We start from the raw sequence: 19,813 nt of genomic DNA, 5'->3' as shown, positions 1-19,813 counted from the left end.
TTAGATAGTCCATCTTTAGAGGAGGTAGTTGGTTAAAGGAATGCTCAGTTACATCTCACATATGCATTCAGCTATGATATTGCTGTCTGATTTCAGAAAGGGCAAAAAACCCATTTGAGCAAGGGGGAAAAACCCCTTTGGGCCATACTTACTTTTTGACTATGTTAGTTCTTCTGTTTGCTTGAATTAATTAAGTAGGCTCCAAGCCCAACACGGAGCCCAATGCACGGCTTGAACTCATGACCCTGAGATCAAGACCCGAGCAGAGATCCCAAGTCAGTGGCTTAATGGACTGAGCCACCCAGGTGTCCCAACTGTGTTCGTTCCTCGTAAGCAGACTCTTCATCATTTCCTCTCTACTCTTAAGTACGGTTTTCCCGTCGTTTGTGTATGTCGATGGCTCTTAACAAAATGATAGCATGCTTCCAAAAAGCAAATGGATTTGGAACTCTTTCTTGTTATGTTTATAGTAGGCTTTATTTTAAAGGCAAGTGAGACCGCTTCAAATAAACCAACTCCAAGCTTCCAAGAAACAGTTAAGAAGGCAGAGACAAGCAGAAATACCCCTTCAGTAACACTCACACGGTTGCCATGGCCCTGCATAAGCAGTGGGAGAACACAGAGACCGACTGGCACAAGGAAAAGATGGAACTGCTGGACCAGTTTGACAACGAAAGGAAGGAATGGGAGAGTCAATGGAAAATCATGCAGAAGAAGATAGAGGAGGTACAGATTGATTTGTTTCGACTACATTGACACTTAAAGCTCAGAATGAAAATTCCGTTTGAAATTTGTCTTGTATTGGAAACCATTTCTGTTTTCCTTGTTCTGCCTCAGGAAGGCATGTCTCAATGACATTCGCTAGACCAAAAATAGCAGAACCTTATCCAGGGGTATTGAAGGGAGTAGGCTTTTTTTTTTTTTTGATAGCCCAGTATGAAAATGAAGAACTTAAAATGTCCTTCTAAAATGTATCAGTTTATCATGTTTTGACTAAAGTGCCTTGGTATCAAAAGTGAGGAACGTATTTTGCATGAGCTTTCAAGCACGAGGCCCAAGAGGAAAATGTAAGAAAAACATAACCGGTGGGACGTATATTAGCAAAATTACAACTGGGCATTAAAATACAGATCTTTTCCTGAGATGATTTATGAATCATGTCTACTAAAGGAAATTATGTATTAGATCACTCGGTGCAATCAAAAGGAGTGTCGTATATCAGAATGGTGGTGGACATGATATTTATTCTGGCAAAATGTGCCACATTTATTGGCGCATTTGTTAGGAAAGGGGTTATGAAAAACAACGTGCCAGGGCTCTGATACAAATAGTCATTTTGTCTCCATTAACCATCCCTCAGCCCTGGAATATTTCCTTGAAGTATTCACATTGATGTATCTTTGAGCTGGTTTCAACTGAAAATTATTTATATTTATCTTGCTTGCCTCCAATGACATTCATGTTGGGACATGGTTTGTGCACATTGCCAAAGTGATTCTTTAAACAGACTCCTTGGCCTTTTTTCACAGACAATCAAAGCTGGTGCTTTATGTGTTTATAGTGCAAATATTTTTCTTATTAACAGCCGTGTAATCGGTTGTGAACAAAATGTCAATTGGCACACTGCAAGGAAAAATTTAAAAAGAGTAACTGTTAAACTGTTCCGTGTTACGGAGCTGAGAAGGCAGGCATGTAGCGTATGAGAATCCCCTGCTCGTACCTCTCTGGTTTGGAAATGTGTTTTGCTTACTCATGTAACTCCTTAACCTACAGACTAAGGGGGGATTAACAGGGAGATATCTATGTCAAGTCAGAATCCAAAGCTCAGGGGTCATTGGTTCCCAAAGGTTTGGAAGGCCAGATAATTCTGGCATCCGAGCCAAAAAAATTAAAGGAGTCAGGATTAGTCTGACCAATTGTTTAAGCCATGTGGCTAAAAGAATCTGCTGCTTAAATCCTGTGTTGTCAAATAGCTATGCTGACAACCCCGTAGATTCTATCTATGGTAAATATCCGCCTTTTCGATTCGCAGGCATTAAACGTATCTTAAACATAGGATGGTAGTTTGTAGAAGTGCTCTTCCTTTCTGCATCGGGGAGGTAGAGGGCTGTAAGATTTTTTTCCTCATCTTGAATAGTAGCCACGGTGCTTTCTAGGTGTCTAGTAATATACAGCTCCCTCCAGCCCTGGGAGTGTGTCTGGATAAGGTGCTTCCCCAGAATACCCATAGATGATGCTCCGTAATTCCTGAACACTGGCCTCATGCTACTCTTATCATCCGAGTACATAGCTCTTTTCTCCTCACAGCTTTGTAGCCCATAAGAATGTACTTCTAACACGCCTAATAGGCTACAAACGAGGGTAGGAGAATTTGAAGAAAACAGGAGGAAAGTACCCTCCCATGTCACAGAGAATCAAGACATTTTTTTCCGACTGAAATTAAACACCAATACACAAAAAATTATAACATGCTGCAAGCAGAATAGACTGTATTTGTCTAATATATATCACTAAGGCCTGTATATGGACTCAGACACAGATTAGTAAGCCGTGTCCTAAGGAATTATAGATTCCCGCAGGTGGGCATGTAACCTGATTCCAAGTGGTATCTTCCAGGGAGATCCAGTGTCAAGTGTTAAGATGCTAATGATCCTTCGCTCAGCCACCATCCACAATCATTGCATTTGCTGTTGCGAAATGTAAAGATGTACGTACTTGGATTATTTGAAACCTGGAGTAATTTGGATAGAAACCCTAGAGTTCTTAGGTTTCTGACAATTTTTTTTTTTATCACATTGCAGTCTTTTCTGCTTGTCACCTTTGTTCAAATGATAACCACTGACAAGTGCTAGGTATGAAGTAACACAGTTTCTTATACAAAATAAATCTGTTTTCCATCAATAGCATTATATTATTTGCTTATCCATACCTCACTTAAATCCCCCAGAGAATTTAAGATGGTATATAAAATCTTACATAAGGTGAAGTATTTCAAAATAAAACAACAACAACAACAAAGGTGAGATGAAGACAGGAGGAAGGATCTTATGAGAATTGCATGTACCAAGTCTGTCTTTCCAGTAACGACCGTGAAAATCAGCAGATGCATATTTCTCAATATTCAGAAGACAAAGGCAAACCTGTTTCCCAGGAATAGCACTTTTGTCCCCGATTTTGAAAATAAAGCAATTTTGTTTTCACCCATCACGCCTCAAAAAGAGGACAATGTCACCATAAGCACCCTTAGATTTAAGATGGACTTTTGAGAGCTGCTCCTTAGAGAATCTCCCAAGGTCAGCCCAAACCAGAATGCTCACAATAGCTCAGGATAAGTAATTTTATGAGAGCCAAAACAATGGATCCATGGCTATAATTTGATGCAATCCTGCGATCATGCAACGTTAGATGTGTAAGCATCTATGGGAATAAATATATACAGTATATTTATTTATATTTATATTCAGGCACCAGCTATGTATAGTGCTTCTCCCAAATTTGGGTAAATACTGAAGAGCAATAAATCTGTTATCCTACTCTTTGAATAATAGATGTGGTGTAGATATAGGTTGTGGCTGGAGAACGTAGTTATTTGCTTTAATAGTTAGCCGACAGGCTCCTTTGAAATTTGCCACGCTTTCCCACAACTCAAGCCTAAAGAGAAAAGGCCACTGGCCTCCTCTAGGGGTGCGTTGTGTGAGCGCCAGCAGGTTAAACTAAACTCTCATCAAGAAATAATTTGAGATCCACTTTAACACAGATGATTGAAGCCTTAGAGTTCTGGTATCACATAGGACAGGGTCACGTTTGTTTTAATCAGGATGAGGAATCTTTTTTGAAAAACGGAAAAATCTTTTCCAAAAAAAAAAAAAAAAAAAATCTCAGCAATACCCAGCAATACGTCAGTAACACCAACATAACTTCCAAAGGAAACATCCTTTGATTGCACAACTTCCACTCAGGGAATGGAATGAACTGGTGTGCTGCATGATACTGTCAACTATTTACACACTTGAGCGTTGGCATGCCAGTGCAATCGTAGACTTTTAAAACATGGCTTTAATATTAGTTAAATTCTTACTAATATTAGTTAAATTCTTACTTTTCTCTGAAAGCTGTTAGAGAGCATGACCAGCAATTGTTTCAGGACGTTCCAATTTTCCAACAGTGCTTCTGCATCATCATGACATGTTTTATATAGGTGCGGGCTTATCTTATTTCTGAATGAGTTTGATTCCTACACAGAGACATAGAAATTACCATCCAGGGGATCAGTGGGTGGCTCAGCGGTTTAGCACCTGCCCTTTGGCCCAGGGCGCGATCCTGGAGACCCGGGATCGAATCCCATATCAGGCTCCCGGTGCATGGAGCCTGCTTCTCCCTCTGCCTATGTCTCTCTTTCTCTTTCTCTGTGTGACTATCATAAATAAATAAAAATTAAAAAAAAAAGAAATTACCATCCATACTTTGACCTACTAGAAGTAGTCCTTATGGTTCATCAGAGTTTTTCTGGCCGATCAGATTTTAGAACGCTACTCAGAGGCATGAGCATCAATACCCCAGGGTAGTTAGTATATCATGATGTGGCAAAGAGAACTCAAAATAGCGTGTTTAGTATCAAAAATATTGATGAAGTACATTAAAGGGGAGAAAAAGCTTTCTCTTCATTTTCTTTGCAGCTTTGCCATGAAGTAAAGCTTCGGAGGAAAATCAACATGAATGAATGTGCTAATAAGATCCTCAGTCACGATCGTGAGAAAGTGATTCAAGATCAAGTGGTGGGATCTCCTCCAAACTACCCCAATTCAGGACGATGTGAATTTACACGGATGAATCACAGGGATGGTCTGGAAAGAGAAAATAAAACAGAGCACAGCTTACCCTGTGAAGGAAATCAAATGTGCAAGGAACAAAAAGCAACCAAAAAATCAAAAGTCGTGTTTACGGATCCTTTGGCCACAGATAACCAAAAAGAATATGAGGTCTGCCCTGATCTGAGGACTTCCGGGGAAGAGAGCAGGAGCAGTTCTGGGGCCCTCAACTCAGTAAGTAAGATTGTGGTTGGCCTAGAACTGTTTCTAAAGAAATATTTACATTTCCAAGTGCTAACCCGCTATTGCTTATATATATAAAGGCTCTTGAAGAACTTGCCAAAGTTAGTGAAGAATTATGCAGCTTTCAAGAGGAAATCCGAAAGCGGTCTAACCACAGAAGGTGGGCTGGTACATCTATGATTCTTTTATATCAGAAAGTCAAGAAAAATATTGTTTTCAGTGAATGAATCCAAACTGCCTCCTCATTACACTTTGTTAGTGCGAATTAACGATGAGTCATTAAAAATCTGTTATCTTAGACAAGAGATAAAGGCTTTAATTGAGTATTTCTCTGTTTACTAATTCTTAAACCAAATCTTCTCATTCTCTCCATGACTTGACTGTTAGGAATACTGTGCTCTGTTGGTGTTTGGTTAAGGTACACTGTCCAGTAGCTTCTTACGTACCTCCTTCTCACTGTGAGTGTTTGGCTAGTGGAAGAGTGCACAGCTGGGCTAATAAGTTAAATATATCTTAAGATTGGACAGTGTGGAGTTTTAATTAGAGATGGTCTACTGAAAAAAAATAGAGATGGTCTACTGAAGTTTTTTATACCTAAAAGTCTCTTATTTCTCTGTATTTACTATGTATATGTATAATGGAGGTGTACATAATTGTCAGAACAATATACTGTAAATACATAAATATGTAAATACACATACAATTAAATTTGAAAAACGCTGTTTCAGTTTAGAAACACCTCTATAATTATAAAAGTAAGTTTTCACCAAAAATTTATTAAATTCACCAAAAATTTATTAAAAAATAAATTGTAATTCTCTGCAAGGTAAGTAAAGGTGGATGGTTCTAGGATCAACATTTATCTCCTAGTGAGGAAGTGTGTTCCTCTTGGGAATAGCATCAGTGTGTACCTTATTTGTCTTTGGCTCTTAGAAAGCTCAGAAAGAGTTTTTATAATGACTTACAATAGATATTTTTATTCAACCATATTGTGTGCATAATTTTGCCCTCTACCTACCCATTTTGCTTTTGCCTACCATTCTGTGTTATTATTTATCTGCACTTGATTGTACCCTGTCTCCTAACATTTTGCAAGTTGAAGACCTATAAAGAGGATTTATACGTATCCAGTATCCGTATGATCAATTAACTTTAACTTGGAAATTTATATTGCTACTTTATTTGGGTGTTGTTGTTGTGTTTTTTTGTTGTTGTTGTTTTTTGTTTTTTTTGTTTTTTTTGTTTTTTTTTTGTTTTTTTTTTATCGAGCTTAGGAAAGACTCACCAATTTTCTTTTACAAATCGCACCTGGTATAATGTTCTTTCTCCTCGCTACTCCGTAAACTTTAGGGGAAAAAAAATTGAAGGTCTTTATTTAGCACGTAATTCAAATACGTTCCAATTTAACCTCCTGTCTCTTTCATCCTCCCCACTCTGCTTTGCGATCAGGCCCTACCAAAGGCCCTACTATTCCTCGCAGAGCCACACTATCTTTACTGTGGCTCACTTTGCCTCTATGCCCTTTACTTACCCGAAAAAATTCTTACTCTTGCCTCAAGCCCAAATGACACGTTCCATTTGCTACCACATGTTTCAGTGAACTTTTATTTGGATTTCTGTTGCACTTCTTAGCTTAGGATGTCATTTCAAATTCAAGGGAAGGAACCGGAGCTCACATGACATAACGAATAGGAATTCGGTGGGTAGAGCAGAGGTAAGGAAATGGTAGGGAGAAGCTGTGGAAATGGGAATGCCAGTAGCAGACACCCAGGAGACTGCGCCGTCCGGTCTGAGTGTAAGAGCCCATTTGGGAATGTCAGGGAAAGAGAGTTTGGGTCAGAGCAGGTGAGCTGTGAGTGCCACACTGAGAGGTAGGCTTTATCCTACAGTAAAAAAGGACTTGGAGGTTTTGACTTAGAGAAGTTACATGAAAATGCTGTTGGAGGAAGTTGGGAGTCCTGTTCTTATAGCAGAAGTTCATTGCCTAAGCGTGGTTTCTTTTGAGAACTCGTCCTAAATAAAACGATCGCTAATATGCTGTGTTTTATAATTGTTTAGGATGAAGTCAGATTCTTTCCTGCAGGAAATGCCGCGTGTAACGAACATGCCTCGCGGAGAGCACATGATCAGCGATGGCCAGGGCATTCTTCCAATCAACTCGGAAAAGCAAACACAGGAACACGGAAAGAATCTAAGCTGCACCGATGTGCCCCCGAGCGGGGCTAGGAAAAAGGGTGACCTGGGTACGACTGATCTGCAGAGAAATGAAGCTCCGCCCCTTCCTCCTCCGAGAAGCACATCCCGAAACTTTCCCAGCTCCTGTGCAGAACGAGCTCCTGGGAGTCTGAAGGGAGGTTTAGGCCGCAGCATCCAGGTGGCCCCGGAGGGTCACGGTGGAAGGGGCTGTGGTCCTGACATCCTTTGGAGGCCCCGGGCGGCCCCTGGGCTGGGTGCAAATGAAGGGCAGGCCCTGCAAGGTGGCATCGTGTTTCCTTCTCTGGCGCCCAAAGCCAAGATAGAGGACAAGCCTGCATGTGAGGACCGTGTTGGGCTGGGCAGCTGGCTTGGTGGCGGTGGGGTGGCCGCACAGAATGGTCCCTCTGCATCCTGCTGTCCCGAGAGCTGGGAGGCGCTGGCCCCAGGTGGCCCGGCCGCCTCTAGCCCCAACGACCTTGGCTCCGTGGCCACCGAGGGCAGTGGCCTGCTTCGGGGTCTCCGCTGTGGCTTCAGGACCACCAGGAATGAGAAGCTGGCCGCCAAGACCGATGAATTTAACCGAATCGTGTTTAGAACGGATCGGAACTGCCGGGCGGCGCAGCCCCCGCCGAGCCACCAGCCACCCCCCGGGGGGCCCGGACCCACCGCCCTGGGGGCCGCGGGGGGTGACGAGGAGTCCGGGGGTCGTCCCGCCGGTGCCCAGGGGCCCGTGCCCAGGGCGCAGGTGCCCGACCGCCCCGGCCCCCGCCCCGGCCCCCGCCCCGGCCCCGGCCCCAGCCCCGGCCCCCGCCGCCCGCTGCTCCCGCGCGCCTGGGGGCCCCGCAGCCTGGCCGGCCGCCCGCGCTCCGCCGACCCCCGCTCCAACTACGGCGTCGTGGAAAGGCTGCTCCGAGGCCACGAGGCTGCCGCTCCGGCCGCCTCGCCGGGTCCCCAGGGCCTCCGGGAGGAGACGGAGGGAGACGGAGGCCACCCCACGGGCCGGTCGGCCGCAGGCGGCGCTGAGGTCAGGGGCGGGGATGCGGGCGGCCGGGGGGGATGCCTGGGGCCGGGATGCGGGGATGTGGGGGGGGATGCCTGGGGCGGGAATGCCTGGGGCGGGAATGCCCGGGGGGGGGGGGAGGGGGATGCCCGGGGGGAGGATGCTCAGGCGGGGATGCCTGGGGGGGCGGGGATGCCTGGCGCGGGTGATGCCCGGGGCGGGGATGCCCAGGGTGCGGATGCGGACGGGGGCGGGGCGGGGGTGCCCGGGGCGGGGGTGCGGGGCAGGGATGCGGGTCAGGGATGCCTCGGACGGGGAGGCGGGGGGCGGGGATGCGGGGCGGGGGCGGGTGCGAGGATCCCTGGGGGGGATGCCCGGGGCGGGGATGCCCGTGGGGGGGCTGCCGGGTGCGGGGATGCCCGGGGCGGGGATGCCTGGGGGGGTTGGGGATGCCGGGGGGTTGGTGGGATGCCTGGGGGAACCGGGATGCCTGGTGCGGCTATGCCTGGGGCGGGGATGCGGGCAAAGGGTGCGGGGATGCCCGGGGGGGGGCGGGGAATGCCTCAGGGGGGGAATGCCTGGGGGAGGGGGATGCCTGGGGGGTTGGGGAGGAGCAGGGATGCCGGGGGGTGGGGATGCCTGGGGTGGGGATGCGGATGGGGTGGGGGGTGCCGGGTGCGGGGATGCCCGGGGGGGAATACCTCGGGGAGGGGGGGCGGGGATGCCTGGGGCGGGGATGCCCGGGGTGGGTGGGGAATGCCTGGGGTGGGGATTCCCTAGGGCGGGGCTGCCTCGGATGCAGCAGGTGCTCAGGCCCAGGCCAGCCCCGCCGGCCAGGGGGACGAGGAGCACCTGCCCAAAGCCCTCGGAGCTGCCGGCCGCCGCCCAGGGGCCAGTCCAGCGCCCTCCAGACGTTCTTAACTTCTCGACCCTTTATTTGTGATTAAGTATAGACCTTAGGACTCTAACACCCCATCAATTCTTAAAATCACCATCAAATTCTTAAAGTCTTCTTTTAAGACTGGGAATAGGACATGATAACTTTTTTAAGGATTCTGAAATGGGGCGATGTAAATAAATGGACTCGGGAACTTCCAGGTCAGATGTCTGTTGTAAGTTTCTCTCTGGAAGAAAACGTTCCAAACAAACAAAAAACCATTCCAAATGAGCGTTATTGGTCTATAGCATCCTATTCTTTTGGTGCTTATATTTTTATTTTTATTTTTTTAAGATTTTATTTATTTATCCATGAGAGACACAGAGAGAGAGGCAGAGACACAGGCAGAGGGAGAAGCAGGCCCCATGCAGGGAGCCAGACGTGGGACTGGATCGCGGGTCTCCAGGGTCAGGCCCTGGGCTGCAGGCAGCGCTAAACCCCTGAACGACCCTGGCTGCCGTTTTTTAAAGAGTGTTGGAAACCTTAAAAATAACTTCTTGCACTTTTCAGTTGTTGGCTACGATTGGTTCAGTCATTCCTGGCATCTGATTCGTGTTCTTTCTCCTGGGGATTAGTCACACATATGTGACTGTAGGTCTAACACATCATAAAATAATGCCTCAGAAAGTTCTCTTATTTGTGGAGCAGAAAGGCAGCACATGGGAATAAAATGATATTATAGCTTAAAATTTTTTAAGGCCATTCTTACTTGTGTGAATTCTTAGCCTTAAAATTGCCCTCCCCAAAAGTATTCATTTTTTGTTGTTCTTTTTTTGGTCTGGTCTGTTTGCAAAAGAATACAATCTTCATTAGTTATAGGAGAAAAAGATGTCGAAGAGATTGATGTTTGCAATAAAGAACCACCCAATGATCCCTTTTAATGCATAATTTACAAAACGTTGCATGGTGACATATTATCATAACTAACTAATACGTTGAAAAATCCTACTGTTGCAAAATGCAGTGTGTATGCAGCATAGTTTTAAGCTGTGCGGGTTGCCTCCTTCTGATGTAAAAAAAATATCGGGGCTTTCAAACCGCATAAAAATACCAGTTTTTATCCATTTCACTAGAAATTTTGCCTTTTTGCACAGGGTACAAATAATTACCCTGGTTTTGTATTTTTCTGTTTTTTAGTTGAGTCCATGAATACTTAGGAGGCCCTATAGCTTCAGATGGCAAGTGGAAACATGTATAAAATAACCAGCAAAATATTCATGAGCTACATTTTTGCTTTGTTTGGAGGTTTAGGAGGGGTCTTCTATTATAGATTCTTAAGAATGGTTCTTCATCCTCTCCCCCACCATACTCTGGGAGCAAACCTAAAAAAATTAGATTCCAAAGAGAGAAAAAGAAATTGCAGGTTATTGTCATAGAGATAGAGGCCACCCTCACTACCCATCTCAGATGAAAGAGCATAGGCTTTGTAAAGAAGGGCAATAATAATAGTTGTATAAAACGTGTCATGGAAACTTTTTAAATTTTTTTTTATTGCAAAAGTCTAAGAATATTTTTTTCCCAGTAAAATAGAAAGAAAGAAAAGAAAGAAGAAATAAAAGAAAAGTGACAGGAAGGAAAAGGTTTTAAGTCATCTGATGATGCCCAATATAGATAATAATTCTCTATTTGTAATTACAACAAAGTTATATTTTTATTTCTATTTTTTCAGATATCATTTTATTTTATATATTTGTTTACAGTTGTTTTTATTGAAGTTATATTTTTAAATATTTCAATGATAATTTTGAAACTTTTGAGAAATAGTAGTTCTTGATGGGGAAAAAAGCATCAGATCAATCATTTAGTGATCTGTGTGCCCTTTGCTCATGACCTCTGAAAGTGCCAATAGCTTGACATAAAGGAGCATGGTTTTGCCCATAAATTGTTATATTTTTGTTTTTTAATAATGCTAAAACATCCTAATATCCCGCTAAGAAACATCTATAGTTCCATTGCCAGTTATCTAACATAAACTTTGAATCCTGAACTTATAGTTAGTTGTAACAAGAGATCAGTTGTAAAAAAAAAAAAAAAAAAAAAAGGAAAAAAGATCAGTTGTATTAAAATTTGGTAGTGTGAAAAGATTACAAGATTATCAAGTGCCATATTCCTTATTAGAGTGAGTCGCTTTTGATTCAAGGCCACAAACATTAGACAATTACCTTCTTCAGTTATCCATGCTTTTATTTGCTTGTAAATATGCTAACACGTTAACCCTGTAGTTGGGATCCATAATACGTGAAGCCCATCGTTGGTGCTTGTATAGTGAGACAGGTGTCTTCCTTTGTCTCTTAGGAATCCGTGGCAGTGAAATCTTCACATGGAAAAGGATTTTCCCGACCTGCTAGACCAGCAAATCGCCGTCTCCCATCCAGATGGGCCTCCAGATCTCCATCAGCACCCCCTGCCTTGCGGAGAACTGCCCCCAGCTATACCATCTCTCTACGATCAGCAGCATCGATGGTCTGAGTCTCTGGCCTGGATTGCTAGAGGACGAAAGTCCTAATCGCCAAACAGAGCATTCCGAGTGTTTACAGCCAATCCTATCTCTTCTCTGTCTTTCGAGATCATTGGGACAATTTAAATCTTAACTTCCCATCAGTCTTCAGTGTTTTTAATCTATACCTTCCCGTATTTTGAGTTCTTAGATCAGAATTTTTTAATGCCATCCTCATTAATTTGCCAATATGATTTAAGTTGAAACTGTACTATAATGTATATTCTAACTTTCTTGCAAGTGGCAGAAAGCAAGGTTATGTGCATGGCCAAGTGTTTGTAGATGCATGTGTTGAAATAGGAGGTATCCTAGTATGTATTTAGATAAGAAAAACATTATGTGCTAGTGTTGACTTTGAAATTATAACATGTATACCTATGTATCTTTCTGTTTATTTAAAATTTTTGAAAATATACAGTACTATTTATATTTTGTATACCTTTTAATAGGTATCCACTTAAGGCATTTGAGGTACATATATTAACTAAACACTTTCTTGGCCCCAACTACATTGAAAAATAATAATTATACACGTTAATAACATTTGGTAGATTTCTAAATACAACTCATAAATAGTTTCTTAACTGCTGTAAGGATGGACTAATACCATTGGTCTCCTTGTTTACTCTCTTAAATAAATAAAATTGTCACAGGTTTAATAGATCAGGCTTCTAAAGCAAACGTGAAATGTTCACAAAATTTTTTGTATATCATTCGGTAGTCTGTTATGGCTTTAACTGTGTATTTGATCCCCAGAGCCATATCACTTGACTGCCTTAGAAGCAACAGGACTTAAAAATCAACTTATTTTGTCAACTTCAGTAACAGATAACCCTTCCGGAGGATATGAAAAGAAATTCAGCTATGTTGAATTCTACTTTTTGTTCAATTATATAGCTTTTAGTTATTTGAAGTCATATTTAGAGGTAAGTCATTTGCTTTTTCTTTTAACTTTCCCCTAAAATTAGTAGGTAAAAAATTCACTTTTTTATTAAACGAGGAAGATTAGGAATGTATTTCATTGAGAGCCGAATTATATTTCCTCCAGTGTGCTACATTAAAAAAAAAAAAAAAAGCCTTAAACTAAATGTTGGCATCCATGAGTAGCATGAGGAACAGAAATGTGTATTTTGGCCACAATTCGCATACAGTAAACACTTAAGATCTATGTTGAGAACTGAAGGAAGTATGAATGTTGAAGTGCTTGGAATTCCACGCGGAAGATCTTAGAAGCAGTTTTGCTCTCCCCCATCTCTCTGTAAAACCAACTTTGTTACTAGATATAAATTCTATTTGAGCTTTTCTTTTATTGCTGGAAAGGTTAAAGTCTTGTAACCTATATATTCAAAGACCTTCTTATGATACATCCTAAAAATTAAGAGAAGTTATTCCTTTATACATCATGACTTGAGGTAAAGTAAATAATTTCCAAATCCCAGACTGCCTTAAAAGGCTCAAGACTGTTGCATGGTGATGGACATATTCGTACTTTCCAATAAGGAGAGTTTGTAGGAATTGAGATTAATTAAACTTCTAGAATATGAGGTTGGAGCGAGCAGATGATAAGAAGGGCCTATAGATGCACTCTCTTTTGAAATAGTTTGAGAAGAATGAGTATCAACTCTTCTTTACATGTTTGGTAGAATTTCCCTGTGAAGTCATCTGATCCTGGACTTCTGTTTGTTGGGAGTTTTCTGGTTACTGATTCAATTTCTTTGCTGGTAATTGGTCTGTTCAAATTTCCCATTTCTTCCTGTTTCAGGCTTGGTAGGTTATATGTTTCTTGGAATTTATCCCTTTCTTTTACGTTGTCCAATTTGTTGACATCTAGTTTTTCATAATATTCTCGTGTAATTGTTTCTATTTCTATGGTGTTTAGATCCACTCTTTTCATTCTTGTTTCTTTCAGGAATATTCTTGTCCATAGGAAACCTATCAGAGAAAAGTAACCTAGACATCAAGAGATGGCACTTACGTGCTTTACATCTAGAAAGGACGAGGGGGGACCCAGGGAAGTGGTAGGCTGTGGCATGCAGTGATGGGCCCACTGGGAGGTGCTGCTATGTTATATTAGAGAGACTGCCCAAGAATTGGGCAACAGAGACCTGCTCCCCTCCATCACTGTATTGCAGGTAGTCTGCTGTGGCTCTGTGGTTCCTACCTTTAACTACAAGTCAAAATATTGGGAATCTCTTTTTAAAAAATTAGATTCCTGACCTCATCCCATAATTACTAAAGCAGAATTTCCAGGAGTGCAGAGGGGGATCTGGAGCCTTTAATTAAATAGTAACAACAGCAACAACAAAAAGAAAGCAAAATATTTGATGGTTAGAGATATTTGGAAGCAGTGAAATCAATAGATGCCCAAATAGATGGGTACCACTGGGTAGTCATGTTACTTCCCTGGGACTTGCTTTTGTTACCTGTAAAATAAAAGGGTTATATTATCAGGCATACAATTTTAAGTCACCTTTTCTATTACTATTTGAATGAAACAGTGGGACACATTTTAACATCTTCCTATGTTGACTAAAATCATAGACTATTAGAGTTGGAAAAAAAAACGGTATCTAGTCCAACTCCTTGATTGTAAAGATGAAAAAACTAAAACAAAGATTATTGAAATATTCTGTTTTCTCTTTTAAAGTATTTTATAATTTTTTATGGAAAAACCTATCAGGTAAATGGAAATTATCCTTCAAAAATATTTTTTTATGTATTGTGATTTTTAACTGGTAGTTTTTCTACTTTGGATGGGCATTTTCTTCCCAACCACACACCCTTCATTTTGCCGTCATTGCTGGATTCAAGACATTTGTAAACATTTCAGAAATATGTGATTAGAAACACTTGCATTAATAGAAGTTTTGCTGAGCAGACTTTTTGGGAGAAAACTCTTATATCAAGTAAGGGGTCTGATCTCAGAAAGGAATAAGAACAAGGCAGAAAAAGTGCTTGAGTTTTTGTGCATGTGTGTGTGTGTGCGTGTGTGCTTGTGTGTGTGCGCACACAACCCTTGCACGAGTTCTCTATGTTGCCTTATCACCAAAGCCAAATATAAAAATAGAAGCTATGTTTGCATAATTCATTTATAAAAATGAACTTTAACTTTCATTTGTTTTTACATAGTGAAGATGGTTAGATATTATCATGCATGATTTACCTATTACAGAGAGGATTTAGCCAGATTTCCTGTCATCCTGAGAAAACATCTGGATCTAAAAAAAGACAATCTGCTTCCCTACAGAGATTTTTAAAATTATTTTTAGGCACAATTGCTGATGAACAACTACTTGATATTAAAATCTCCTTCAGTGATTGGAAGTTGTCAAATAAAATAGGTGTGGAAACACCTGCTGTGGCATGTGTGTACATTGAGAACATTTTGATTTTCCTCCTTTTCTATAGTGGTCTCCAGTAAAGCTGAAAGTTTTATAAAGTCTAAAATCAAATATGTCCACAGTTCGACCTGGCTTCTCCTAAAATAGCTCTAGGTAATAAAATCTAAAAGCCAAGCCTGCATGAATTCCTGCACCTGGCCCCACATCACCCCAAACAGCTTCTCATGCTGTGATAACCACTCTGCCCATTTAAACTGCTTATTGAATCTGATTAATTTTTGTTTGAAGAAAAGGTTACTCTTCTGAAATTTGCCTTTATATGTGACATTAGCTTAATTATGTTAGGTAGATTCAGATTTCTATTATAGTATTACTTTGCTTCAAATTCTGCATGTTTCTTCTTAAGTAGCAAGTATCTTTATTAGAATGTACAGCTAGGACTTCTTTGTTTAATATAGTCCAGAATATGCTCTTTCAAAAAATGGGCTTCATAAAGTAAAAAAATTAAAACAATAAAACCCCAAATAAACAAAAGTGGGCGGGGGGCAGCTTTCAGGCAAGTGTCTACTCAACATTTTCTACTATAGGAAGTTTTCTTATCATAAAGAATAATTTTAGTTCCAATGGGAAAAAAGACCAAAAGACTTAAAATCTGAAACATATTGCAGTGACCTTTTGATTCCAACATGCATGACTGGCAAATTCTGAAAAAAGATTCTTCTTATATGAAGCTAAGATGGTATGTAGAAATGAGGGAAGAGTCTTGAATAGGAAGGACCACAAATGTCATACAGAACAATCTCATGGTAAGGGGAAAAAACCTGAAACTCAGAGAACTCTGTATGACTGCCAAGATCATAAGGATGGGCCCCACGTGGGCTCCCACACCAGAGTCCTGCTTCCCTCTATACCTACGCACATCTATGACCTGATGGCTTGCAAAGCACACTTAGGTTCTTTGACTTGTTTACTTCTTCCAACAAACTTCAAGGCAGCCTTTGTGATTTCTAATTGCAAATAGAAAAATTAAATAACCAAGACAGTAAATATTTCTCAAGATAATACTGAGAAATAAATAGGTGGTTCTGCAGACTCCTGGTAATTCAGGCTCTTTTCAAAAAAAAAAAAAAAGGAAGAGGAAGCAAAGAGTGAACAGTTCTTTTTCACGTACATGTTATGCACAACAATTAGGCTATTTATTTTTATTTCATTGAGAGTTTCTCTTAATTTTGCCTTTCCATCTTCTTACCCAAAGTTCATCATTCATGAATTCTGTGGTTTCAGTGGTTTCAAAAGATACTATTAAAGAAGTCATGAAGAGGGCTCACTTTATCAAAGTATTTTTCATTTTTTGATGCCTATGCTCTGATACTGTATAAAATCTCTACATGGGCCAAAATGTTGAAGGTAAACTAATAAGTACCCGAAGCAATCCTCATCTGTAGTACCAAATGAATCCTTATCTCCTCACCCTTCAAAAGAATCACAGGAAATCTCCACACTATATGGCTTAAATGTACTCCAGAATAAACCAGAACATTTCCCTTGGAGCTTGCAGTTATTTCCAATTTATAATCTTTCTCCAAAATAAGTTGTATCTGCCGATTTCTTTTTGAAGCTTTATTCTCCAATTAAATTATTTACTTATGTCATTTTATAAAAATCATTAAACAATTCAATCCAGCTGTTTGGGATCTGCAGATTCTTTTTTCTATATAATGTTCAGCCTCAAAATAATGCTAAATCATCTAACCTGAATTATATATATATTTATATATTTAATATTTGCACAAAATTTTGTTATAATTAACCCAGTTTAAAAATTCTCTGAATTAATGATATCTGGAGTGAAATAGTTAATGTCCAGTGAACGCCAGAGAACCTTTTACAAATATTTTTTTAAAACAAGTCACATGTTAGAGTAAAAGGGAGCAATGGTCTCTATATGTGAAAATTCAGGAGATAAATTATTGGGAATAAAGACTCTTCCAAAGGGATGCCAGGCAAGGAGAAAGGAGCTGAGACTAAGTACATCACCTTTTTAAAAAGGAAGCTGGTATTGGCATAGCCCAGGGAGCCAAAACTACATGAATTCATGACTTACTCAGCTCATCCAAAGCAAGTACTAGGTTTTCCTGAGCAAATGGGGCTTGGGGAGAGCCCAACATCAAAGACTCCAAGGTACACCATGCTCAGGATTCTGGCAAGTGGTCATCTTCAAGGAGATTCTTCTGAAGGCAGCTAAGGCCCAAAGCTGAGGCCAGAGCCAGGGTAGGAATGGAGTGACCAGGGAAGGAAATTGTCAAAAGCAAGATACTAGACCAAGAAGCCTTGTCCTGGGGACCAATGTGTGGGAAGGTTAAGAGATGCAGCTAGAGGTAGGGCGGGACATTTCCACTGGGAATAGGAACAGAGAGGTCTTCACCAGCACACCAAATCTTCCCCGAAGTTCGGAGCCTAGGAGACTTGGATAGCAAGCAAAGGACGCATTAATGGCTAGTAGGCAACTATCACTGTAACCACCACAAAGCTGAAATAGATGGGGGTTCAGCAAAGCTTGAGCTCTCGCCTGGAATATTTTGAGGAACTAGAGTTGAGAGGAGGCCATCAGAAAACCTGACTGTGAGGAATTTGAAAAGAGGTGGTGGCATGTGGATGGATATATTCCTTCTCCACGTCTGCTTTATTGTTTTCTTGTGACTGTATCATAGGAATCTAAAACCTTACCCAGACAGTCTCATAAAACAAGCCACCCATACCTTCCTATAACAGACCTTAAGAGCAAAATGAGGTATCCCAGAAATAGAAAGTGATGTTTTTCTCCAATAGTAATATAAAACAAGCACATAATCAAAGAGAAAGTCCATTTTTAAAACTTAGAAGATCACACAAAATTGTATGTATGATGTGGGCGAGCATAGGGAACACCCAAATTGCTGAGAATAGAATTTGGTCTCAAGGAAAAAGAAACACAATGTGATTACAATTAGAGGTAAAACCGAATCAGCTACTCCACGCTCTGTCTGAATGGAGAGGAAGTGGGCTGCACGGCGCCAAAGAAAAGAGAGCAAGAGAGCAAGCGTGTTTCATATTGTTCCACTGCCATCCGGTGGAAAAGGCCAGGGTCTGGAAAGATGAAATTCCTGACCTCGGCCTACTCTACGCTGTCTTGGGAGTGGTAGGCCCTCCGCAGACCTATCCGTAGCACAGACAGCCCTCAAGGTCACCCAGTCCCAGCAGCTCACTTTACCCCCTTGCACTCAAACAGCTTTCGGATTCTCAAATTAACCACCTAGGTAATTCCAGAAGTAAAGGAGCATCTAGGCCAGTGTTTCTTTGACTCCATCAGAAAATACTCTAATAGAAAAAGAAATATGTTTCCCAAGGTCTGGGATGGTGTCTACAATTCTTGAATCTTGGGGATTTTAACTTTTGAACATTTTTCATCTCTTAAACAAGGATATTTTCTGCTTTATTCACTGATTGTGCCAAGCCCTTAGAAAAGTGTCCGCAAGTAGTAGGCTCAATAAATATTTGTTGAATAAATTAATGCAATTTTTAAATGCCTTCATCATTTGCTATCAGGAAAAGCTAAAGATTTTCCTCTGTGCTTCCCTCTTTAATCACAGCTGATAATGTATTTATTTCATAAAACTGAGGCAATCTGAATTCACACGAATAGAAATTTCTTGTCACACTGTCATCATTTTTTGAGATCATGAGTCCATTTAAAAATGGGCATACAAATCAAAATCGTTTTTCTTATTTTTTTGCAAACGTTAGAAGCATAATAAGGTAGGGAATGCTGGCTGGTGAAAATTTTAAGTATCTTTTAGCTGAAAAGTCAGGTGACTCACATCATAGGAATTAAGGTAAGAATGTCTTTTATTGTCTTAAGGGGAAAATAATTGAAGGGTCTCTTTTTCTTTTCTTTCTTTCTTTCTTTCTTTCTTTCTTTCTTTCTTTCTTTCTTTCTTTCTTTCTTCTTTTTCTTTTGGAAAGGCAGAAAGACTGCCACATACAGCGTCTTATTTGGGTGTGTCTGGGATCTTGGAAGCTCGACTACCCTATGTTCTCCTACAGATGGACCTTGAGAGCTTGTTGGGAGGTTCAGAGCACGGCTACTCTCATACCTGGCCTGGGGGCAGGTCCCCCTCTGTAGTGCAAGCTCCTCCTCTTTGACAGAGCACCAGCTTCATGAGGGACGCACAGGGAGAGGGAGGGGGGAAGGGGACACAGCCTAGGCAGCCAGATCAGCACAACCAACCCTGGGCATCAGTACGGTGACAGATGTCACAGACAGATGGGCCTTACATCCTGAAGGGCCCCCTCGAAGAAAAAAAAAATTACACGGGTAACTTTTATCACACGTAATTGAATTAAGTTTCCAAAATTACATCCATACAGTCAGCTCAGCACAGCTCGCACACTTTCCTTCTGCTGTCTTGTCACATCCAGCCAAAGCTTTCACAATTCCACTCCTACAAACAATTCACCCTTCGAGCGTTCTTGCTGAATAAGCCAACTCTGAGAACTACTGTTACCATCAGGCAAAACCGCAACTCATCGTTTTAACCCATTGTTATAGCGATTTTTTAATTCTCCGTTAAAAAAGAGTAATTTCACCAAACGGAAAATTCGATGAGCATTTTTCTCTGCCTAAATCAGCCCCTATGTATGTCAAAGAGCAAGTTTTCAAACTCATTTCCCATTTCCTTACAAATGTATCTCAAAAGATAAGCATCTGAATGATTACTCCTGCAGATTTACAACGAAAGCCAGCATTGTTTG

At 41.3% G+C, this 19,813-nt stretch overlaps 1 protein-coding gene across 1 annotated transcript; it reads left to right on the top strand.

The window, feature by feature from the left end:
- Nucleotides 1–569: 569 nt before the first annotated feature.
- Nucleotides 570–16,705, top strand: KIAA0408 (KIAA0408 ortholog). Its single transcript, XM_055310879.1, has 5 exons — nucleotides 570–726; nucleotides 4,677–5,042; nucleotides 5,132–5,211; nucleotides 7,110–8,271; nucleotides 11,480–16,705. Exons 1-5 carry the CDS (start codon nucleotides 592–594, stop codon nucleotides 11,651–11,653), a joined length of 1,917 nt encoding a protein of 638 aa, XP_055166854.1. The 5' UTR covers nucleotides 570–591; the 3' UTR covers nucleotides 11,654–16,705.
- Nucleotides 16,706–19,813: the final 3,108 nt, after the last annotated feature.

The sequence above is a fragment of the Nyctereutes procyonoides genome, unplaced genomic scaffold (genome assembly GCF_905146905.1).
Source record: "Nyctereutes procyonoides isolate TBG_1078 unplaced genomic scaffold, NYPRO_anot_genome, whole genome shotgun sequence".
In the NCBI taxonomy this organism is placed as follows: Eukaryota; Metazoa; Chordata; class Mammalia; order Carnivora; family Canidae; genus Nyctereutes; species Nyctereutes procyonoides.
Note: the sequence above shows the minus strand (reverse complement) of the source record. Positions and strands in the feature narration are given on the sequence as shown.